Here is a 23971-nt window from a genome sequence, read left to right as displayed (position 1 = left end):
AGGAGATCTCTGGGATAATGTGGATATAATTGATGCATATCGTGAGTTATGAAAGTAATGCAGCTCACAACAAAAGAATCCAGCCACCAAATAATATTGACTGATTATACAACCCAGTAAAATTTACAAGTATCTAGCAATATATGCCTACTCTATTAAAGTGGTAGTATCAGTCGTTTGAATCTTGTCTTTGGAGTTCTGCGAGCCTAACCCTTCCCGCCTTCTCAATTCTTGTGACTTGATAAATTCTTCGATTTTCGCCTTCAACTCCACGTCGGGGATTAACATGTCCGATGTGAGAGGAGACCGATTAAATGGATCAGTCTGTTATTCCAAAATACGAAATGGAGTAATTAATTTCAGTTTGCCACAACAATACAAAGAAGATTTAGTAGTGAGATACTGAGGGGCCTTACACTATCACTCAAAAGATGCCTCTGAATCACGGGTCTATCCACAATCACTCTTGATGATGGCAAAATGACAGGATCCTTCATTAAAGTGTACTGCAACACCAAAAAACAATAACACGCTTACAAACAGTACTTGAACATACCGAGGAGAAGATATGACATTGTTCGATATTTGATATTTCAGTGAATATATCCTATCGAGACATGCAAGGAAATCATTATGTACCTGAATTGGGTCAAGGAATTCGTCAGGTATGTCACCGAGAGCAGCCTCAGCATCCATGGCCTCTACAGCTGCAACTCTGGTTTTAGTGCCAAGCTCAACAAACGCTTGAATGATCCTGGCATCTTCCCCGATCTTCCTCAAGACATCAGATGCAGCATCAAATAGCTGGAAGCACCCACCATCAACCAGAAAACGTAAGGAAAACATATACCCCGTATAGATGAATAAAAACACCTGTTGTAATAAAACTGGGAACCATTGTCCACCTTTAGATCATGAAGATCTATGGTGTACTCGTCACTTTTTGAATGAATTCGTGGTCATGGGTTCGATTACCATAAGTGATGAAATTGATTTCTGAATTCATATGTTTTTCCAAAGAATTCATGCATGTTCCACAGTGAATTCATGGTTCGTGGTTTTTATTTTAAAATCCATTTTTAGCCTAGCCCTTCCCAATATATATGTATATATATTTAGTGACAATCCCTGGTAGATAAATACCTGTTCGTTGTATGAACGACCATCCCTTGTGATGGCTGCTGGAAAAATATTTTCCTTGTCTCCTTTAGCTAAGTTGACATAGATAGTGACAATCTTCAAATACAGAGAAAAAGGAATATAGCACCATCAGATAGTCTAATCAAATGTTTCAGCTTTCTTACAACCAATACAAAATCCAAATCACCAAGAAAAAGCGACGATGCATAAGCACGAACAAGAAGGTTTTCAATACCTGTTTTAGCAGCAGTTTTGGCCGAAACTCATACTTCTCAGGGTCTTTCAAGCTAAGAGATTTTCTTTGCGGTCCCACAAGTTGTAACAAAAAGTAATTCAGCATACTGGCAACTCTCTCAACCTGGAAGACAAAACACTGTTAGAAAAACTCATTACGAACTCCTGAACTAGATGAATGAAAACAAAACCACTAACCATCTCCGGTAGCAGGAAAGGGGATATAATCTGCTCAGATGTAAATGCTAGCATGCTCACATCTTCGTTTGCCAATTTCATATCAATCCTAATAATCTACAGAAACGAATGAACCAGTGTTTCAGTCAACATTACAAACAAAAATTTAAACCTAGAGATATGCGAAGTGCAAACTGACATTCTCCTGAGAGTGGAAAAGTCGAGTTCTCTCCTGTCTCTCTTGGGCTGGCCTACTTTCCCATTCTACAGTGTTAGACATCTCAGCTTCTAGTTCTTTGAGTTCAAGAATTTTGTTCAGACTTTCATCTAACAAATAGATGCTATCATTGATTAAAAAGTTCAAAAAGTTCAGATAGATGCCCTTCTCCTCCTCCTTAGCTATCTGAAACAGAGGAAACAATATATGATCATAAGGTTCCACTGAGAAATAAATCAATGCAAGGAGAAATATAAGAACAAAGATGGATAGATTTACCCTTCTCCAGACATTTCGATGACTCGGAACCTGCCATAAGTACTCCAGGAGTTCGGCAATGTTGTGACGAATGTTGAATTTGTCATAGAACTGAGGAGGTGCCATAGTACTCGGTCAAGAAAGGCATAATTACAAGATTGTACACCATCAATAAGAAAGTAAATGCCAACTAATAATAATACTATAGGTATATTGACAACTATTACGATGATAAAGAGGACCATCATATGGGCTTAACATGAAGATAATTGAATGGTCAAATCCATCCAACTTTTTAAGTGGCCACTCTTAAACAAGCAGGTTTTCAAGGACAAATTGACACCTGGTCCTTGCTAAAGTTTAGCAATTACTATATAAGTGGTAGAGGTAACTGTAACCACATGATAAACACATTACTAATCAATGTTAGACGTAGGAGTATAGCATGATAAAGGCAATAAAAAGTAAGAAAATTGTCATATGAACAAGAGTAAGAGCTAATTATTAAATAATATTTGCAGTTCTACACTAAAATGACAACCCTTAGAAACAGTTACCTGAGTGTGGGAACCAGTGAATTCAATATCAACATAAAGCTTCAGAAGATTCTTCACTAGATACTCAAGGGATAACTGATGCCCTTCAAATAAAGTTTCAGTTGCCTTTGATCCACTGTACAAAAAAGTTAGTGAGAACCGATGATGAAGCAAGATGAACAGAATACACTGCACAAAAACTTATGGAACATACCTTCTCCGGGGCATCCAGCAATTAAGCACTTCAACCATTTTGGACCTTAGATATGGATTTCGGATGTACTCTGGACTGGCCATGAACATAATGATGAAGTTCATAAAATCGTCCTGAAAAGATGTACGAACATACAATTAGCTTGTTTCAGCATTCAAGATCATACTATATGTAAACTCAGATCTCGACATACCAGCATAACCCCATCTAGAGCTCTAGGAATTCGAGAGGCAAAAATTAGCAACTCCATGGCATCTTCTACAAAGTGCTCAGGCATACAAGCAAATTCCTTCGGGCATGTTGGTGATAGAGGCATTTTAAAACCTCCAACTAGCCCAACCAACCAAATTACCATCAAGCGGTAGTAAGATAATGCGCGCTGAAGAAGAGTTCCATCCTACATAATATAAATGACTGGGCATCTGTCATCATATCACTATGGGAACTAAATTTCCAACTAGACAGAATTGAATGCAACATTTTTTCATACCCTTAGTATTTGAGCTTCATAACAAAATTTCTCCTGTGTGTATAACTCAATTTCCTTTTCCAGGCGAGATATGTCTTGCTGCAATTGTGGCGAAGGAGCCTGCTCTTGCATGGCTTTGAATGAGGCCAAAGTATCTTCACTTCTAGAAATATCCTGAACATAAAAGTACAAGATCAAACTATAAATTCCATGGCTTTGATGAATACCCTAACATAATATATGTATGTGCGAATTTAAATAAACACAAACCCTTCAAAAAGAAGGCTATAGTTGGTATTGTTTCTTAGGTTATGGGAGAATATAACTGTATCTGAGATTGCAATTTAGGAGGGATTAATCGATTGGAAAAGATGATGCGTTATTGGCATAATGTATTACTGTCGGAGAAAAAATTTGGAAAGATAACAGTGGTAAAATTGATACAAAACATATCTGAAAATGCTAGGTATAACCTGAACAAGGTGTTTGAAGTCTGAAAATGCTTTTAGCAACCCCAAGTTGAGCACCCTAGCAGTCATGAAGAAGCATTCACATATGAATGGGTATTTGGTTTTTTCACCACTTATGTTAACTGGTTTGTTATTTTGGAGAGAAGGTGTGTTGGCACTGCTGCTGGAACTAGAGGCGTCTTGAGACTGTATCACCCGGTTTTGTCCATCACCAGCACTTGTCGAGGTATCAACTTTAGCACTATTGTCCTCAAACCATTGTGATACCTCTTCCGATGATGCATGCAAAGCAGTCAATCCACTGATAAGAGGTTGTCGGATGAAAGAATAGGGGAAAACATAAGTATCAGCTGGAAAAATTGGTAAAGAAAAGGTAAAAATAATTTTCTACCTCAATTCCAGACGGTTACTATAGAAAACATATTTAGGATCAATTTTGTCTCTTTTACTCATATTAGCATCCAAGAATGGCTCACAGAGACGAAGCATAACTGCACTAAGATTTACAAACATGCCAGAGCTAGCACAAGACAGAGGATCAACCTGTAAGAAAATCCAGTGGATACAACCGACATTGGTTTCGGATTAGCCTTTTAACTTTTTAAGATCACTTAATAGAAGAAAATGAAGGCCGGAGTTTTCCAACTATGATGAGGAAAATATACCTGTAAATGTCCCCTTGAAGAATTTTTGTTGATTACTTCTGCAAGGTACTCAAGAACATTTTCACGTGTGTTTGTATTTTTCAGGAGGCACATAAGAACTTCTGCCAGCCCGTCATACAAGCCGGTCATAACAGTTTTGATAGTTGTAAAGGATGAAAGAAGATCCGCTGGGCGGCGAGTTGAGGCTTCAGAGAAGCATTGTTGGCTGACCATGTAAACAAAATCATCCAATATTACAAGAAGCACAAACTGAACTAAAAAGATGTCGTAGCATCAAGCTATGCTTCAATAGAGATCAAGCCATAACACGCATACATCAAGATTTAATTAGTATTACATGTAGTAAAATGCACCACATAAAACTTGAATTCACATAAATAACTTATGAAAGCAAAACTGAGACAAAAATTCTTATTGTACCCTATATCGGGGTCGCTCTTGAATATAGCATGATCCGGCAATGCACTAACATGAAAAAACGGCCCCAGTATACTCGTCATCTCCATGACCCTCCCATTCAAATACACACTCTTCGGTATCCACCACGGATGACTGACCAATGCCTTCGCCCCCACCGGATAATTCACCAGCAGCAGCAGTGCCCTTAATGGCTGCTGAAAATTCCCCAGAGCAGATACCTTCAGAACACTCCCTCTCAAATCCTCATACAACTGTTTCATAACAGGCTCAATCGAATCATAATCAGCATCCCTAAAAAATTCCTCAATAAAACCCGGTGGAGAAGCAGCTCCACTGCTCCTCCCACCGAAATCATCCAGATTACCCCCAACCTCCGCAAAGATCAAAGGCAACAGCGGCGAAACACTCGATTTGTTCTTATCATGATTCGGAAACATATCCGGATTACCTAGATGGATCCTACAGTAGGAAACTGCCAATTTCTTAGCTTGTTTCACCGCCAATTCCATCTCCGACCTCACGTTCTTATCCTTCATCGACGTGATTTTCTTCCCCTCCTCGTAAGCGCGGCGGTAGCTGTTGACCAGATACTGGAACGGCGGCTCGGCGGTGGGGAAGCTCCCGGAGAGGCGATCGATTACGACTCTCTCCATCAATTCTCGCGATAATCTGAGCTCCTTACCCTCACTCATGATCTCCGCCGCCGTCATCTCCAGATAAACAACTCGAGAATCGTTCTCCATTGAGTCGACAAGCGACACCAGAAATATTTTCCGGAGGATTATGTCCTCGATTTCAGCCGGTGTTTTCGAGGGTTTCGGCGTCGCCATTGATGGAATATCAGTGGAATCAATTAGCTGAAATCTGGTAATGATCGAAATTCTGATTTGATTTTGGAACGAGGGTTTTTCTTCTGTAGATCGGTTCGAAAAGAAATTGTTAATTTATTAAATTAATAGAATAGGTTTTATATAGATGCATGAATGAAGTACTACAACTCTCTATGGTGTGTTTAATTAAGGCAAAACACATTTTTATGTCTTTATACTTTAGTTAAAATGTTAATTAGGTCTTTGTAGAATTTTTTCGTTTTACTAGATTCTTATATTTTTTACAATATTTTTGTCAGGTTCTCGTACGACTTTTTGCTTTAGTAGGTCCTTATATTTTTATTATAACTTTCATTAGGTCCTTATATAATCTTTTATTTTAGGGACTTTTTATATTTATCTTGGATAATAATATAAATTTAATTAAATTTAATGAACTTTTTAATATTCCATTATTTAACTTAGCATAGTCTATAAAGATAATATCATCTTGTTATCCAATAATCTCAATAAGTTGTAGAGAATAATAAAAAGATTAACCGTGATGATTGAAGATTAAAATCGAAGTTTTTTTTTAGAATAACTATTCGAATTTTCAATTGATTATTTATATTTATATTGAAAGATACGTTTTCCTGAATATTTATAATCATAAGATAAGTTAAATAATAAAATTAAAAGATTCATTAAATTTAATTAATTAAATATAAATTATTATCTAACATAAAAGTAAAAAATATCTTAAAATAAAAAATTGTATAAGGACCTAATAAAATTTATAATCAAAGTATAAAGACATATTAAAACGAAAAAATTGTACGAGGATGTGATGAAATTTATGAGAAATGTATAAGGACTTATTAAAACAAAAAAATTTGTACGAGGATCTGATGAACAATTTGATTAAAGTATAAGGACCCAAGAATGTGTTTTGCCTTTAGTTAATAACTTATCTATTTATACATAATTTTGTTATCCCTAACTTTTATATCTTTATAGCTAATTTTCAATTTTTTGGTGTTAAAGAACATGGGTTTTTTATGTATCCCTAACTTGGCCAAACTCAATAATAGCCAATGCATACATGGGTTGTGTCTTGGCTTGGCCAAGCACACAATCCGTGTGTTTGGTTATGGGTGGTGATGCCGATGGAGGCCTAGGCAGTGTAGTTGGTAATGCAGACCACTCAGTCCATGTGAGATATTTTGGACATGGCTCGACTTGAGACTATGTGCTTCGTTGGCCGACTACCACATAATGTCTATTTTTCTGTCTTAATGTTAAGTCTTTAGCATGGGGCGTATGGACCAAGTACGTGGTCCGTGCATCTTGTTCGAGTCCCTATTCAAGCCTTTTTCGTATTCCAAACTTTGTCCTTCCTCAATTTTTCCTTAAGGTATCAATTTTGAATAAATACTAAAACGAGTCTATAGATAAAACCTTTAAAAAAATAGTACTGTAGTAATTTGATTTGCATCAATAAAATTTTGCATTTTACACTCTACATAAAATTATTAAAAATTAATAAAAATGTTATATCAAGAATAATACGTAAATTTTAATTTTATATACTAAAATTTATGTAAATTTATTATTTTCTGTTATAATCCCAATCAATCTCTATGCTAAAATCGATTACTAACTGATTAATGTTAAATGAATAATTAATAATAATTGCATACTAGCTCAGCCAAAAAATTGTGCTATGATCTAGTTAGTACTAAGACAGAGTTACTAACCTCACCTACTTTGCTAAAATTGATCAACATTTCAACTTATAATACCATCTCAACCAAACATCAAATCTAGTTTTTTTTTTAGAAATATTCTCCAATTACACTACAAACCCAAATTTATTTTTACGTTTTTTTAAAAAACAACACCAAATATAAAATCATTGCAAATTTTTTGTAATACATAAACTTAAAAATAATGTAAAATTTGAATTTGGTGTAAATAGTTGGAGTAAAATTATTTTCCGGTGTGATATTATACTCAAAACAGGATTTGAATTTGGCGTAAATGGATTTAGACAAGATATGATAAATTTCACATAAAGATATACTTGTAACTAATTTTGGACATGGTTTATTACAATCTCGTCTGAATTGAAAGCGTTGCATCCATGAGATAAAGATATAAACTGCATATATTCAACTGAAATAATACCAACAAAAGTAAGAAAAGAGTGTAAAGAGATTATAAAATTGCATGATGATATGTACAGCACAAGAAAGTCGAGCACACATTGATGATGATAATTCCTAACTACAAAATGTTGTGTTTCAAGAAGAGACGGCCAAATGCATGCAGTTTGGAATTGACGATTCAGTGATGGCTTTTTGACACAAATGACATGAACACAAATAGCAGTCACATTTTGCATAAAAATGCAACTCATCCACTGAGCTGAATCTCGTCAACGTTTGCGATCGCAGGCATCGAACAGCTGGCATTTGATGACGGACCGAAGAACAACTCCACGCAGAACGAAGGGCCGCAGATCGACCGCCCCTTCTGCCCTACTTTGTCCAAATCGTTAACTGAGAACTGAAGCAGACTGCCCGTTATGAAGGCCGTGTTGAAGCACACGTAGAAGAAGCGCCCTCCAATCAGCTTCTCGTAGAAAATTACGCGCACGTCTCCAGTCAACTGCACGATACATGAAAAAAATTAGTATTGATCTAGATAATGTATATATATAGTACTCCCTCCGTCCCGCTTTAGCAGTCCCATTGACTTTTCTGCCCGTTTTTTGTAAAAATGATAAAAAAATAGTTAAAGATGAGAAATGAGAAATTAAGAGAGAGAATAATATAGAGAAGAGTCTTATCTACATTATTGTCTCTCTTACTTTACTATTTCTCCACTTTAACTATTTTTTATCATTTTTACAAAAAGATGGCAGAAAAGTCAATGGGACTGCTAAGGCGGGACGGAGGGAATACTATATACTCCTTTCATCCTAAATTAAGTACTATTACGTGAAGCGTTTCATTTGGCACGAGAATTAAGAAAAATGTGTTTAGTGGTTAAATAAGAGGCTATAATAAAGCATAAGAGTTCATTTTTGTTAAAAAATGAATTCTTTAACTCGGGATTTCCTAAAAAGGAATGTGAATCGTACTGGCAGTGGCTTCTCGTAGTGATGACCGAGACAGGTCTTTTTGTAGATAATGGAGCTTTCGGTGTCCATCTGGACAACCAAGCGTGGCTCCTCATCCTTCTTCTCGTCGTTACCCTCCACGAACGAGTAGTAGTATCGGGACTCGTATGACTTCTCGTTATCCGTTCCGATCCTCCTACAACATGCTTTCGAGACTTCAACTGAAGGCCGATAGCGCTGCTCTGGTTTCTGTAGGAACTCTCGGTTATGTTATCATATATGAACCAATTGAACTGGTAGAAAACACATATTTTCATTACCTCTTGGAGCTCCGACACGACGACAAACACCTGGCTGATGCCGGCGGTGTCGTAGAGGCGGATGTGCTGCAGCTCTCTGGTGCATGGCTGAGGCATATTTACATATGGAGAAGAAGCAAGATCCATTCCCCCAGCTTGGGACATTGCTTTCTCCCAGTATCCAACGTAACGGCGTTGGCTGGGTATCGATACCTGCACCAGAAAATAGTAACTATTTGTGTTACTTGCCGTCAAATTATCGAAAAAATCATGAAATTTAGTCAAACTATGACCAATCACTCAACTTTAAAAAACGAGTAAAAAAACCATGAAATCTAACACTGTTTGCAACTGTCCCAGTGAAATCTTAGCTGATGTGACTGCTGAAATTTAGATTTATATATCCATCTGGATATTCATCACTTTGGCAATACACTTTATACATACTCAGTCACATCATCTATTTGAGTTAACTGATATATTTGGTCGTGGGATAATTGCGAACAGTGTTAGACTATATTGGTCTTTGTGGACGATTTTAAAAGTAGCGGAATAGAGCAGAATTTGACAAAATTTTATGTTTTTCCAATAGCGAAGAAATGAGAATTACTCCTTCATTGTTAGTGGTCCGCCTCTCGGCGTACAAGTGTAAGGCCTTGTCGGCCGGCATGCCGGTGTAGACAAGGTAACATGAAACCATCAAGCCGGTTCGACCTTTTCCGGCCATGCAATGCACAACTGCAATGTTTTTAGGATCACTTGCTAGCCAAGCATGGACATTCTCACAAAATTCCTTGACCATTGTTAGTGGTGGGACATGGTTGTCATCAAATGGGAATCTCTCCACATATCCATTGAAATGCAAAGGGTCATAGTCCTCCTCTATGCACAAGTTGTACACCTTATAGTGGTCACGGTGGCTCGTGTCGAGCGCAGACTTAACCTGCAAGAGATTCATGTCATCATCTAATCATACACAACGAAAATAACATATACACATCAAAAGTAGTCCAACTTTTATTTACGAAAACTTTCTCAACACTTTTTTTTATCTTTTCTCTCTCCTATTTTATCCATTTTTTCTTTTTCTCGGAGGGAGAATGATACAGATAGATTCATAACAGATGCTGCGCATTCACGACCTGACCTGCCAGAGAGGGTTGCGGTACATGGCACGCATGCGCTCGGCGGGGAAGGACATGGCGAGGATGCGATCGGTGATGTAGGTCATGTCGAGATCGTAGCCAGCAACGAGCATCCGCCGCCTCTTCTTCGACACAAGATTGCGAATGTAGTTCTTCCAAAGACACCTCACCACCATATTCATCTTGCTTTCTGGGCTTTTCTGCCCTTTCTTTGACAACTTCAACCCCATTGTTTCACCCTAAACTTGGAACAATCAAAGTGAATCGAAGGAGATCACCAAGATTGGTCCAAGAATATTGAAGAAAGTGAGGGGAAAAATTCAGTCCTGTACGTGTGTTGATGGATGCTTCTTCTTTAAGATGGCCAGATGAAAGAGATGATGAAGAAGCCCATGTCCAGTTTCACGTTGGACGGTTTTTTTTTTCTCTAATTAAACTCACTTTCTTTTCTTTTTTTTGTCAGATTTTTGTCAACGTTTCCGACAACCTTAGACTTGGAGAAATTAAGGCCGATTTACCCGCCCTATTTGACATCTCATATAATTATTTATGCTATTATATGTGTGTATTATAATTTCTTGAAGATATATGCAATACATGAGTCAACTTAATCATACTAGTAGATAATGTAACCGGGAAAACTCTAGTCAATTAATATTCCAAAACAAGGCAACTCAAATCTTTAGTCAAATTGAAGACTTAAAAAACAATCTTGTCTTTCTATAGGCATGAATGGAGCTAGGAGGATCAACCTCTATTCAGAAAAATATTGCCAGAAAACTTATATAAATCAGTCTTTAAACTCTATAAAAGTTATGCCTTTACCTCAATCATTTTTTTCTACTGTGTAATTTCATGATTCAGACCGCTACAGATAGAAAAAATCATTCTCCGCCTCAACAGCGGAGACAAACTTCATCCAATCACTTAGTGAAGATATAAATTACTACAAATTTTTTTTTTATCGAACTTCTAATTAAAATGAGCTCAATAATAAAATTGGGTCACAAACTCCATAAATTGGGCCAGTCTCTTTAAACTCCACTGCAATTTTTCAAAACGTGATAACAACATCATTTGATATTTATTGCATAAATTTGTTTAATAAGTCAACTTAGAACGATTTATTGATAAATACGTGTTTGTAGTTATCTGTTTTGTTCTTATGTATTTCAGCCGGTTCAAATAATTGGAGATAAAAGATTAATGAGTATTTCAAAACGATGCAGTAGCAAATTATTTACAATAAGGTTTACTGATGAATATTTTATAATTTATGCTGAAATGGGTCACGCAAATTACTAAAAAATTAAAGACAATATAGATTATTTATTGATTATTATCTTTTCCACTTGTAATCCATTGGATAAGATAAAAATGTTTTCTCAAACTAAATCTTCATATTATTCTGCCTAATATTCCTAATTAATTAAAAATATTACAGACTTAAACTAAAAGCGATCGAGATTGGGTTCAGGTTGATGCACAGCCGCATACCAGATACCGAACTCTCTCTCTCTCTCACTCACTCTCACACACACACACCAGATCGATAGGTAAGTTGTAATCTATCGCTTCTGTTTCATGTCGCATTAATAAATCGATGTGTGGTGGTTTTTTGTCTCTCTGATTATTCCAGTTATTATTCATGCTGTTGATTCGAGTTACTTGTTTATGACTCTCTAACGGTGTTTATAGTTGTTGATTCGATCGGTTCAATCATAGATCTGCTATTTCAGCTGGTTAGGTTTTTCAGTTAACCGAGAATGTATTTTTAGTGATGATTTATGGCTGATATTTGCTTTCGGATTGTTTCAATTGAAAAAGAAATTAAGATTTCTGGCTGTTGTAGGCGGCTGTGAACCTAGAGTAGTTCTTTCAATTAAAGATTGCAGCTTGGATCTTGTGCTTTGAGATGATTGGCTAAAGAAAATCCTGTAAAATATTATGTAAAATTGGATATTGTGATTCTCCCCTTGGCTGACCTAGGCTAAGTTCAAACAGACCAAGAATTGGGGTTGATGGTTGCCTACCTGCATAAGTTTGATGGTTTCTTCTAAACAAGCTTACAACATTGTTTGGACCGGGGATCAAGTAGAAGAGGCCTCTTATGGGTTATGAAATCAAAGTGCTGTTAGCTAAATTCCACAGATTTTCTGTTAATGTGCTAAGTAGGATACTGTTAAAAACTTAAAATTAAAATCCATCTACAGCTGAGTAGTTAGTAGGATATTATTTCTGGAAACTTTCTCTTATGTGCTAAGAGAAGTTCAAGAATTCCCTTTCTGTATCCAAGAAACTCCAACTATAGGAATAACTCCGGATCTACATTTCTTTTCAAATCAAAGTCTATATGGTATAAAGAGTGTTGAACAATGTATCTCTCAGTAACATAGATACTGGATCCAGTTAAATAGTTGTCATGAAATATGAGGAGTAAGTGATGGATTAGCTTCATTTCTGTGTTACAGTTACAGGGTTCCTTCTAGTAGTGCCTCAATTTTAGGTTAAGAATGAGACGCTGAGAAAACAATCGTCGTTTAAGCAGACCAGGTTTGTTTAGTTTCTGATCTAGAAAGAGGCTAAGTGTGCCCCATTTCTAGTTTGAGAAGCTAGCTAGTTGCAATATGAAACATTTTCTGGAGGAAGAATGCTGAAAAACTTAATGAAAGTGCGTGTTGCTAGAATAATTTATGGATTTACATTTTTATTTTCATTTTCATTTTTGTATATTGTTTTGTTGTTATTATTGCTGTAAAAAGGTTATGATTTTTTAAAGAAGCTATTACTTTGTGGCTAAATTTGGTTTCTGGTTTTCCTTGCTTTTTATGCAGTGCTTTTGGGTGGAGTTTATTCCAAAGATGTAAAATGCTCATTTTGTAGTGGTCCTAGCTAGCTCCAAGATGTGGAATTTTGCATCCAACTGTCTGGCTGGAACTAGAGGGCTCAAGAATGGTGTACTGAAACCGACACAAAATTCAATGGATTGCTCTGATGACGAAGCTTCTTCCCATACTAGCAGAGAGGAAGGTTTGGAATGTCCGATATGCTGGGAATCTTTTAACCTTGTTGAAAATATACCATACGTTTTGTGGTGCGGGCACACACTGTGCAAAAACTGCATCCTAGGATTACAGTTTGCTGTTGTCAAATTTCCCACTCTGCCTCTTCAGCTCCCACTCTTTATATCCTGCCCCTGGTGCAACCTCTTATCACTTCGTCTAGTTTATAGGGGCAACCTGAAATTTCCTCGTAAGAACTTCTTCCTTCTGTGGATGCTCGAGAGCATGAACGGTGATAGAGTGAACCCTCACTCCACCAACTGTGGGGATCATCAGGGTGTTTGTCCATCGAGCACTAGATCACTAGGAAGCTCAGTTGGGAATACAGAGAGAAGCACCAATCATTTCCATGTTTCTGAACAATCAGGCTCAAGTCATGATGGAAGTCAGTTCAACAGCTATCATCCCTTGGAAAGGCTGCAAGTGTCCCTCAGAAAGTCCCTCGTTTTCTTCGTTCATCTGACGGCCAAATTCCCCCTAGTCATCTTTTTCCTTCTCATCATATTGTACGTAATACCAGCCAGTGCCGCCATCTTGGCCCTGTACATAGTCATCACAGTCCTCTTCGCCCTTCCATCTTTCCTCATTCTGTACTTTGCTTATCCGAGCTTGGATTGGCTCGTGAGAGAGATCGTCACTTGACAAATCCTCTCCTCGTTTTCCTTTTGGTGTATGCAATCCATCCCTCTATGAATGTTTCCACAATGCCAAGTCAATAATACTGTTCCAGGTTAGAACTTCCTAGATTCCTGAGTTAGTGTTTATGGCTGTGACCTTTATTTGTTGGGTGCTTTTGTCCTGTTTGGGTGGCTGTGCAGTTCTGTTCTGTTTACCGGCACCCTTTAGTCTAAAGGCCGTTCAAGCTTTTTCGAGTAGTATGGCGTGGGTTACTTCCGCGCCCCTGGTGTTCGGACAATGGCCATAGGTATTTTCTAGAAGTGTCATCTGTGTATATATTTGTGGCCGGTGGCTTTAGCTATGAATGATGGCTGATTTGGACGATGGGCTTTCTTGGTTTTATTTTGTGATTTTCTCAAGTTACTTACCTCTATTTGGAACTCATGTACTCAATTATTTTGTGTACACAAGTTAGGAGAATTCTCTCAGTTTTAGAGCTAGTGATTTGCTATTTCTTTTGAGATAGCGTTTCATTGCAAGTATCATTCTCGTTTAGCATTTTTATTCAATTTGAGTTTGTTTAGTTAAATGATAGCCACTATATATTATTGAAGTTTATATAACTAAATTACAAAATAATGGTCTTTAGAACTCTGTAAGCAATATATACCCATTTACGAAAAATAATAAACTAATCATAGTGCCTGGAAAATTCATTTAATCCAAACATGTAGATCGTTGGCATCCACAGATACAGTAATAAAACAAAACAAATAAAATAAAATAAACAAATGTGGAAAATAAATTACACTATAAAATTCCAACTAGGATATCCCGCCACGTGTGAAAAACTGAACCTCTCGAGTTTCGACCCTCCACAATAATGCAATAGTAGCTTCTTCAGCTACTTCACTGTCGGAACTAAGATATGGCGGCGGCGGCGTTTGCTGTTCCGTTACCCAAATCTTCTCAATTGGCCTCTCGAGAACTCAATTCCGCCTTTCTCAGCTGCTCCCCGTTGAAGGGCCTCTGTATTCAGACCAAATCCAGAAGAAGCAAAAATCGCTCTGAACCAAGTTTGGTGGTCTCTGCCGCCGCTGGCGGCGGAGAAGGAAGGTTTTACTTCAACTTTACTGGATTCCCGTTCCCCCTCGGTCCCTTTCTCAACCGCCAAACATTGAGATACGAGGTTAGTCTGATCTGTCAAGAATTTTGGGATTTCTACAAATAAAAGGAGCTAATTTTGATTAGTTAAGTAGTACTGTAGTTCATTTGATTAGAGATCATCATTTCATTAAAATTGGGCCTTTTTCCATAATTCTTAGTTAATTGGACAGTTAGATTGTTCATGAAAAAGATTTGAATTTAAACATAGACCACATTAGTTATTGTTAGGGCAGATTAATCATGTTTAGAAGTGAGAAGAAAAGAAGTAATGTTTCTTGAAACATAAGTGCTGAGTTGTAACTGATTTATCTGTTAGAATATCAGGCTGTGAAAGATGCAATATGGTTGTTTGAACAAGAGCAAGCACTCGGTTTCAGCAGCGTCTCAACAAACATTCGTATGACTGTCATCAAGCTCAAATCCGGTGGATTATGGGTTCATGCCCCTATTGCTCCAACAAAAGAGTGCATTCAGGTAATCACCAACGTCGAGCTTCTGATTTTCTTTTGATAATTTCTGGTGATATATAGATGTTGCGACTTGTTGATGGTACATGTTGTTCGTGCTTCGTTCCATCTTGCAGCTAGTGAAAGAGTTGGGTGCTCCCGTGGAATATATAGTCCTTCCCACGTTTGCATACGAGCATAAGATATTTGTTGGCCCATTCTCAAGGCAGTTCCCTCGAGCTCAGGTGTGGGTGGCGCCTAGGCAGTGGAGCTGGCCACTAAACTTGCCCCTCGAGTTTTTTGGGATTTTTCGTGCCAGAATATTGGAAGATGAGGATTTGTCAACCCCGTGGGCTGATGAAATCGAGCAGAAAGTTTTGAGCTCCCCTGAAGTTGGTAGTGCACTTATTCCAAGTTTTTTGTGGAATCAAGTTAGCCTTATGCTAAGACATAGTTATATGTATGCACTCTTCTTTGTTGTTGAATATGTTGTCAGGAATCGGGCCGTATGTTGAGGTGGCATTCTATCACAAGCGCACAAAGACGCTGCTAGTTACAGATGCTGTGATATTTGTTCCCAGACAGCCACCGGAATGTATTAGCAAGGAGTCGTTGCTATCATCTGCTAAGAATGGTTTGGCTGTCAAGATTCTTAGTAAGGGAAGAGAAGTACCCGAGGAGCCAGTTGTGGACAACAATATGAACAGACAGAAAGGTATAAGTCTTCAATGAGTCATTTAACTCGAAAACACATATATCTCACCAGGCACTTTTGAGGTGAGCTGATCATTCGTTTTGTTCGATGCAGGATGGGAAAGAATGGTCCTCCAGATCTTATTTCTTGGCCCCTCAAATCTGTTGGAGCCGAATGCTAGCTTCTCTCAAATGTCACAGAAGCTTATTGTCTCACCTATCGTAAAAACTCTAGTCTTCAGCAAAGTTCCTGAAAAGGCAAGTCAGTCAGTCAATGTTCTCTGATATTTGTATAATCTGTATTTTATCCATCATTTATAAAACTACAGACATATCTTTGAAATTCGCCCTTTTCCGTTTTTAGGTAAGAAAAAAGAGCAGAACAAATCGTAGTTATATTTTGAGACTCTGTTTCTTGGGATTTCAGGTTAGAGATTGGATAGATAGAATTTCGAGGGACTGGAGGTTCAAGAGGATAATTCCAGCGCATTTTGCTGGCCCGATTAATGCAAGCAGATCTGACTTCTTAGCAGCATTTGGATTTCTTGATGATCTCTTGGGTGAAAGCTATGTTACACGCCCTTCACTTGCCATGCTCTTCACATCACTCTTGGGTAAGGCTGCCAGTTATTTCCCTCCAGACGACATGAGGACCCTATCGTCTCTTGACCAGTTCTTGGTCTCAGTCGGGGCTGTGAAGAAGACCGTCTCAGGCCGCAAGAAATGATGAAATACAAGTGTGAATTTTCTGGTAAATTTTGTAGATAGTTCTGATATTACTTGTCTGAACAATCAATATATTTTGAATATTGGAGAAATGTTGGTCTCAGATTAAAATGTATACTAGAAAAAGTAATCCATGTTAGCAACCAAGTCATAATTTGCATGAAAATTGTGCTATTACTGATTATGATGATATTTGCTAGTAGTATTTTTAGGTGGGAACTTCTATTTTCAATTTTGACACAATTGCAAAAGAATCTTCTTGTGATGATTCTATTTATGGTGGTTGAAAGGTCAAGGCAGATTGGTAATCTCATCTACCAATATGCAAGTGCTGTTATAATATCAAAATACACTATAAAAAGCTCATAATGTTACCGTGTAGGCCTGCACAATTACTAATGAAATCAAATATTTTCAAAGGAAACAATCATACAAGGTCCCATCCCATAACCAGACTGTGACAATTCTTATTTTGTAATGATATAAAAATGGAATGATGAATAACATGCTGCATCTCAAGCATGTGGACATTTCAATTAGCAGAAAGAGAAATAGAATCCAAGGCTTCTACTTTTTTCTTAAATAATTCACTATAATTTTTTTAATTTATACTCCATACATATATCACTAATAAATGTTTCTTTAATTGTTTTATACACAATTCCTGTGCGATTTTCAATGTATTCCATGAGAGAACCATGTGTGTAGTGCATTTAAATATATACAAAAAAATATAGTAGTAGAAATTATATCATAATAGTGATTAAATAGACTTGAATCTCATAAATGATTAATTAATGAGGTTGGATCAGAGCAAAGCAATTATGCAAGGACAATAATTGGTGGATCAAAGAAAATAATGCTATTGCAGCAGAACTGAGATTGAACATAAACAAATCCCAAGTGATATTATTTTATTGAATAATTTGCAATCTAGTCATCGTATTCCATAATAAATTAATAACTATAAATATTCACCAACCGCCAACCGTTACAGGCGGCGCGTGTGTGGGCGCTTAATTTTATTATAGACAAAAAAAGGTTTGCTGATTAATTTTAATTTGATATATATTGATGAAATTTCAAATTAAGTTGATCTAATCAACTACTATTGGTTCAACTAACTTAAATATTTCAAAAATGTTGGTTGCATCTTATTCCGTTCGTCTTCCATATATTTTGAGGGATTATGAAAATTTTGAAAATTATTTATCATAATAATATGAGATAAATGGTGATATGTGTATGACTGAGATAATTTTTAAGTACTACGGAGTATTAACATATTTATACAATCTAAATATAATAAAGAATAAAGAAAGTAAAGAAAAAGGATTAATAAAAGTTACTCATAATTAAATCAAATAAACGGTATGAAAATAGAGTTTGACGTTTTTGCATTTATGTATTTTTTTAATTCCAAATTTAAGTGTGTTGAATATTTTGTTAATATAACGAATAAACTCGCCTAACATTCAAGAAGTTTCCAGAAGTTGACTTGAGAAATTGGTACCTAATTCTACGGTCATATGCCTTATAAATTGAAATTTTAATTTCAACTTAAATGCATTTAGGCACCAGTTATTAATAAGCTGCAGCATATTGTTGACATTCTACTCCCTCAGTTTCAATTATAGTTACTACTATGATTATTTTTCTTTATTAAACCCATGTATTAATATACTTTTATTTAACTTTTTTATACTATTAAATATGGAATAATAGTTTTCTTTTTCAGTGTTACCCATACAACCAGTAATATTAACAAACCATAAAATATTATACTGAGTTAGATTTGATAAAAAAAAAAAAATATTACTAAACCATTTTTCACAACTTATTTTGCTCATCTTGGCAATGGAGTATATATGAAATCCAAGAGATTCACCTAAAAATTGTCCAAATATGAAATCCACGGCAAAAATAGGCAATAATATCACTCAATTATTTTGTTTCACTTCCCAGTTCCCACCAAATCAAATATACTCGTATTTATTTTAACGAATACGCTAATAAATCGAATCAATATCATATTATAGAATTCTACCTTGAAAGATTCGATACTATATTTGCACAATTTATATTTCAGTAATTCCCAAAAAATATTATACTACCAATATTTTCCCGTGATGTACAATATTTAATTTACGTCAAAGCTATAGGATATAAAGTAAAAGAGTCCAGATTTTCAGGCTATAGATTATAAATACAACTAACCCTATTTATAATAACAGATATACAAAAAAATTATCTAATTCCAATATTTATTACGGTTAGCAATTAGCATCTTGCTTATCACCTAAGTTTTGCCATTAAATTGAAAATGAAAAAAAGATAAATATAAAAGAATAATAGATTAAAAATAAAATTAAAAAAAGGAAATTGGCGCCGACCACCTTCTACAGCCGATCGTTTTTCACCTCTCTCTCTCACACACACAGATACACACAATACAAAATATACTCTCTTTCTCTCTCTATATCTCTCCCTGGGCCAGAAATTGAGCAACAATTGAACGCGTGAACTCATCAAAACGGCTTCTTTGGAACTCCCCAGAAGTAACCAAAACCGAAAGGCGTTGCTTGCACGATCTTTCTGTCTCTTTCTCTTTTCTATCTCCGTATATAAATGCGCGTATATTTTTGATAGCGATCGCTTTCAATTCGGAGAATTGAATTATACTAATAATTGACGGATAAGGTAGGCTGATTCCTGTTGCTACTTCCATCATAATTCATTTTATTCGTTATTTTAATTTTCTTACGCTTTTCCTTTGCTTTCTGGTGAAGCAGTAAAGAAGAAAGGTAGAAGGGAGAAGAAGAAGGTACACGGTTTCTGAGGGGTTTCTGTTTTTTTTACTGACCTCTCATTAATTGCGGCATTCAATAACGTTTGTTTCTGGTTTATAATTCTGGGGTTATTTGTTTTCTCACAGTTGCACGCTTGTGTTTGTGAAAGGCTTCAGATTCCGATTGGTGATCAGGTGCCGATTTTAGGTAATTTTTCTCTTTTTTTGAGATTGTGATTGATTTTGAGACGGAATTTTTGTGTGGGGATGGTTTTGTTCAATTGATTTTAGGTATTTTACCCTCTTTGTTATGGTTTCGTGAATCTTCTGGTTAATCTCTGGTTTTGGAAAAGGTTTGATTTGAAATTTTCTGTGCTGAAACGTTTTCTGTGATATGTGTTTTATCTGTTGCTTTAAGTTGGGAATTTGCTGCAGATCAATCCATTGTTGGCATTGAACACTGTGTATCAATGATTTCATTTGAATGATGTATTTTCATTCACATGAATTGCTTTTGGAATTTGGATAGACTAGATCATTATTTACTCTCTTTTTTATGATGAAAATAAGATTAAAAGATGAAAATTTAATAAATTCTTCTTAGAAGATTATTCATATAATCACATTCTTATAACTGCTTATCTGTATTGTTTATGCTTGTAGGATTTTTTGTTTCCTAGCTCCCTATCACGGTCTCTGTTTGCATGGCTGAAGCAAGTGATGATTCTATGGCTACTCCCACGAAAAGTGATGGGAGTGTGAACAATGATTTGGCTGGGAATCAGGATTCTCCGAGTAATGGGCACAGCATTGATGCCCATAATCTTGGAGCTTCTGTTGGTTCCCGTGGTCGGGGGAACAGTTCCTTGAGGAGTTCTGCAGACAAATTGGTGTCTTCCAATGGCAAAGAAAAAGTGGTTCCTCATTATCTCAGAGCATCTACTGGCTCTTGTCATGATTTCTGTAAATTTGGAAAGCACCATTTAGATGAAAGTAAATCAAGGAAGCCTTTCCGGAAAAGGATTGCAAAACTGTCTCCTGATCAGATACCTGTTGAGATACGGGTTGCAGGTGACAAGAAGAAGAAAGAGGTGGTTTTGGATGGTGAGGAGACGAGAGAGGTGGCCGCAGGTGGCAAGAAGAAAGATGTGGTGGCCGCAGGTGGCAAGAAGAAAGATGTGGTGGCTGCAGGTGACGAGAAGAGAGAAGAGGTGGTCACAGGTGGCAAGAAGAAGAAAGAGGTTTTTTCGAATGGCGAGAAGAAGAGAGGGGTTGTCACAGATGGCGAGGAGAAGAAAGAGGTTGTCGCAGGTAGCAAGAAGAAAGAAGTGGTGGCCTCAGGTGGCAAGAAGAAGGAAGAGGTGGTTTTGAGTGGTGAGGAGAAGAAGGAAGAGGTGGTCGCAGGTGACAGGATGAAGGAAGAGGTGGTCGCAGGTGACAGGATGAAGGAAGAGGTGGTCACAGGTGACGGGATGAAGGAAGAGGTGGTCACAGATGACGAGAAGAAAGAAGAGGTGGTCTCAAGTGATGAGAAGATGGAAGAGGTGATCGCAGGTGACGAGATGATGGAAGAGGTGGTTTCAGGTGTCGAAACAAAGGAAGAATTTGTTAATCATGGACCTCCAATCGATGTGAAAGTCCGTTCAAATGGCTTGAGGTCATCCCTTGATACCAAATCTTATCCCCCAAAGCCAAAGCACAGGCCTTCAACATACACCAACAATAGTTCACCTAGAGTTCCTTCTTCAAATTCTAAATCTGATTTGCGGACACCTAAACTGTCCACTTATACCAAAACTTCCTCCTCAAAGCAAAATGGCTCTTCTGGCAGTAAGACTCTTTTGCCGAAGTGCAAGTCTTCATCGGCTAAGAAATCTCCTTCAGTGGATCCCCCAGAAATCAAGAGTGTATACTTTCCCCATACGGAAGTTGAAGATTCAGTGAAACAAGGTTCCTCAATCGATGATAAAATATCAAAAACGGAGAAAAAGACAACTTCTGCATCCAAGCAGCGGTCGTCTCCTGTGAAGTTGAAACCTGTTAAGGTTAAACCATTATCTTCTCCTAATGATTCAGATGGTATGCATGGAAAAGGCAGAAAATTGATGACAGCCAAAGCATCTGCAAAGAAGGCATTGACACCTCCTTCTGCTACTCTGCTGTCTAAGCTTCCTTTGAGAAAGACAGCACAAATCAATTCGGGAAAACGTGGAAACTTAAAATTGGTGTCTCCTCTGAAGGATCCCAATAGGACACGAAGGGTTAATTCTAAGGCATCTGAGAGTGAGAAGGTTACTGAGAAAAAGCTGCGTGTCATCAGGGTTGGAGCTGGCAACAATGTCTCTGAGTCATCACCTAAATCTCCACTATCAGCCGAATCATCGTCTCGTGGAAAGTCTTTGTCACTATCTTCTTATGAAGAGGACAATTCAGAGATGGAGGAGAGCTCTGTTAAAACACGCAAACTTATCTCCAAGAACTCGCTGAAGACTGTCAAAGAAGCACCTGTGAAAGAGAATCCTAAGAAGGCAGTGCGAAAGAACAGGGTGGTTGTTGCGGGAGATAAACATATCTCTCCTGTGAAAGTGAAGTTCAGAATGGGGAAGGTAGTGGAACTTCAGTCGGATAATAATACACCTAGGAAACTTATATTTAGGAGGGCAAGGGTCTTAGGAGTAGAAGAAAGTAATCTGAGGAGGAAAACCACGAAAAAAGCGGGAGTCACTAGTGACATGGCTAGTACAGGGGTTTTGCCTCAAAAGGTTGTTTTAAAGCATCAAGATGTGCAAGGGAAGAAAGATGCTCAAGGTTTGTTGAACAATGTCATTGAAGAGACGGCAAGTAAACTCGTCGTGAGTAGGAAAAGTAAGGTTAAAGCCCTGGTGGGAGCTTTTGAAACCGTGATCTCTCTACAAGAAAGTAAACCTTCCACACAAGTTGTGAGTTAATTGTGAATAATTTCTTATCTTGTTTCTGACGGTATAGAGTGCTTGAATAATGGCGAGGTGTGAATAGCGAATCCGTGTCTGCTTGATACTACCGATATGTGCAATCCTAACTGAGGTTAGAACAAGAAAGCCTCGGTCGCTTTGCTGTACGGTGTTCTCGTGTTGAGTGGTTTGTCTAGCCTTCTAGATCAGGATCAGAAAACCACTCAGCTGAGGCTTCTTTTTTTTTTCTTTCTTTCTTCTTTCTTAGCTTTTAGACTGAAAGAAAAGTGGGAGATGGTAAACTATAAAGGTTTTTGGATGTAGTTGTCTCCCATGAGGTGATGAAACTTGGTATAACTTTCTTATGTTTGTTTTGGAGTTTACGAAACACATGCTTTGTGTTGGTTTTGTAGTGACTCTCTGGCTGTGAATCGAAGTGTTTTAATCATCTAATTGATGATGAATGGCTTATTGGATTATTGTTACTCTTATTGAAATTGTTAAGCTTGTAATTTGTTTTGGGATTATTAACCTCTTAACACTTGCGTATGGCTGATAGAATGAATACTCTGATCCTATATTTTTATTTTGGTTTACAAGCAAAAATTCTAATTTTACATTTTCAGCTTTAATATGTGCTTGTATATTATCAAACTTTATTGATTTGTTTTGCTTTTTCAATCTATCAAGGTTTTGCTCTAACATGGCTTACTACAAACTAACAATTTAATACTAAATGAAAGTACTCAATTCAGTACTCCAATGTTGTTTTCCTACCTAAAATATGGTATTATACTAATATTATAACTTCATTTAATATCTTTGATTTTAAAAGAAGTGCCTAAAAATAAATAAATAAATATGGCTAAACTAAAGATTAAATTAAAATTAACTTTATAGTTTATTCCGCCAACTTCCCCTCTGCACCCTTTCCCACACGCCATTTCCCATAACTCATACTCCATTTAAGGATTTAATAATAATTTTATTTATTTTGTAAAACCACATAAACATTAAAGGAGTTATCAATTTGTTATTTATTTTTCAAGTATATTGACCAAAATATCTTATTATAACCAGCCAGATGTATAAATTTGGCCTAATTAAAGTTGTATGGCGTCTAATGTCATTTTCTCATTTCCTTCCTCAGATTTTATGGCCTATGGATTAGTGATAGACAAGACGAATCTCCTCCACACACTCGACAATTAATTAAAAATTAAACACAATTCAACTCAAATCAATTGAAATCGATGCTTTCTTCTTTTTAGGCAATAATACATTCTTACAGGTGTCACAAAAACCTCTCTTTCATGAAAAAACCAAAACCACTAACACCAGTTTCTCTAATACACACAAAA

General features: G+C 36.8%; 5 protein-coding genes across 7 annotated transcripts; 3 read left to right on the top strand and 2 right to left on the bottom strand.

The window, feature by feature from the left end:
• Positions 1–8: 8 nt before the first annotated feature.
• Positions 9–5736, bottom strand: LOC125205118 (U-box domain-containing protein). Its single transcript, XM_048103934.2, has 16 exons — positions 4801–5736; positions 4381–4585; positions 4107–4258; positions 3719–4016; positions 3267–3419; positions 2970–3173; positions 2777–2889; positions 2584–2698; positions 2048–2137; positions 1751–1954; positions 1573–1668; positions 1376–1498; positions 1144–1236; positions 640–804; positions 417–506; positions 9–324 (listed from the first exon to the last, which is right to left on the bottom strand). Exons 1-16 carry the CDS (start codon positions 5628–5630, stop codon positions 148–150), a joined length of 3108 nt encoding a protein of 1035 aa, XP_047959891.1. The 5' UTR covers positions 5631–5736; the 3' UTR covers positions 9–147.
• A 2020-nt stretch (positions 5737–7756) lies between these two features.
• PTEN1 (Calcium/lipid-binding (CaLB) phosphatase) lies at positions 7757–10596 on the bottom strand. Its single transcript, XM_048103945.2, has 5 exons — positions 10183–10596; positions 9646–9978; positions 9057–9248; positions 8758–8985; positions 7757–8282 (listed from the first exon to the last, which is right to left on the bottom strand). The coding sequence occupies exons 1-5, from the start codon at positions 10408–10410 to the stop codon at positions 8028–8030; spliced, it is 1236 nt and encodes a 411-aa protein (XP_047959902.1). The 5' UTR covers positions 10411–10596; the 3' UTR covers positions 7757–8027.
• Positions 10597–11578: 982 nt separating this feature from the next.
• LOC125205134 (RING/U-box superfamily protein) lies at positions 11579–14399 on the top strand. 2 transcript variants are annotated; one of them, XM_048103948.2, is made up of 2 exons: positions 11579–11736; positions 13015–14399. In XM_048103948.2, exon 2 carries the CDS (start codon positions 13084–13086, stop codon positions 13882–13884), a length of 801 nt encoding a protein of 266 aa, XP_047959905.1. In that variant the 5' UTR covers positions 11579–11736; positions 13015–13083; the 3' UTR covers positions 13885–14399. The 2 variants fall into 2 exon arrangements, with proteins under 2 accessions (XP_047959905.1, XP_047959906.1); XM_048103949.2 differs by lacking the exon at positions 11579–11736 and adding an exon at positions 11776–11922.
• Positions 14400–14535: 136 nt separating this feature from the next.
• On the top strand, positions 14536–17058 carry LOC125205130 (lysine-tRNA ligase). Its single transcript, XM_048103943.2, has 6 exons — positions 14536–15049; positions 15352–15501; positions 15611–15869; positions 15970–16188; positions 16282–16424; positions 16594–17058. Exons 1-6 carry the CDS (start codon positions 14789–14791, stop codon positions 16891–16893), a joined length of 1332 nt encoding a protein of 443 aa, XP_047959900.1. The 5' UTR covers positions 14536–14788; the 3' UTR covers positions 16894–17058.
• A 2268-nt stretch (positions 17059–19326) lies between these two features.
• LOC125205121 (uncharacterized) lies at positions 19327–23101 on the top strand. Of its 2 annotated transcripts, XM_048103937.2 has the most exons (4): positions 19327–19592; positions 19685–19716; positions 19828–19888; positions 20344–23101. In XM_048103937.2, exon 4 carries the CDS (start codon positions 20385–20387, stop codon positions 22626–22628), a length of 2244 nt encoding a protein of 747 aa, XP_047959894.1. In that variant the 5' UTR covers positions 19327–19592; positions 19685–19716; positions 19828–19888; positions 20344–20384; the 3' UTR covers positions 22629–23101. The 2 variants fall into 2 exon arrangements, with proteins under 2 accessions (XP_047959894.1, XP_088917391.1); XM_089061265.1 differs by having other exon boundaries at positions 19588–19716.
• Positions 23102–23971: the final 870 nt, after the last annotated feature.

The sequence above is a fragment of the Salvia hispanica genome, chromosome 6 (assembly GCF_029641045.1).
Source record: "Salvia hispanica isolate PSC_SH4W2 chromosome 6, Shi_PSC_v1, whole genome shotgun sequence".
NCBI classification, from domain to species: domain Eukaryota; kingdom Viridiplantae; phylum Streptophyta; class Magnoliopsida; order Lamiales; family Lamiaceae; genus Salvia; species Salvia hispanica.
The sequence above is the reverse complement of the archived record's forward strand: the minus strand, read 5'-3'. Positions and strand labels throughout refer to the sequence as shown.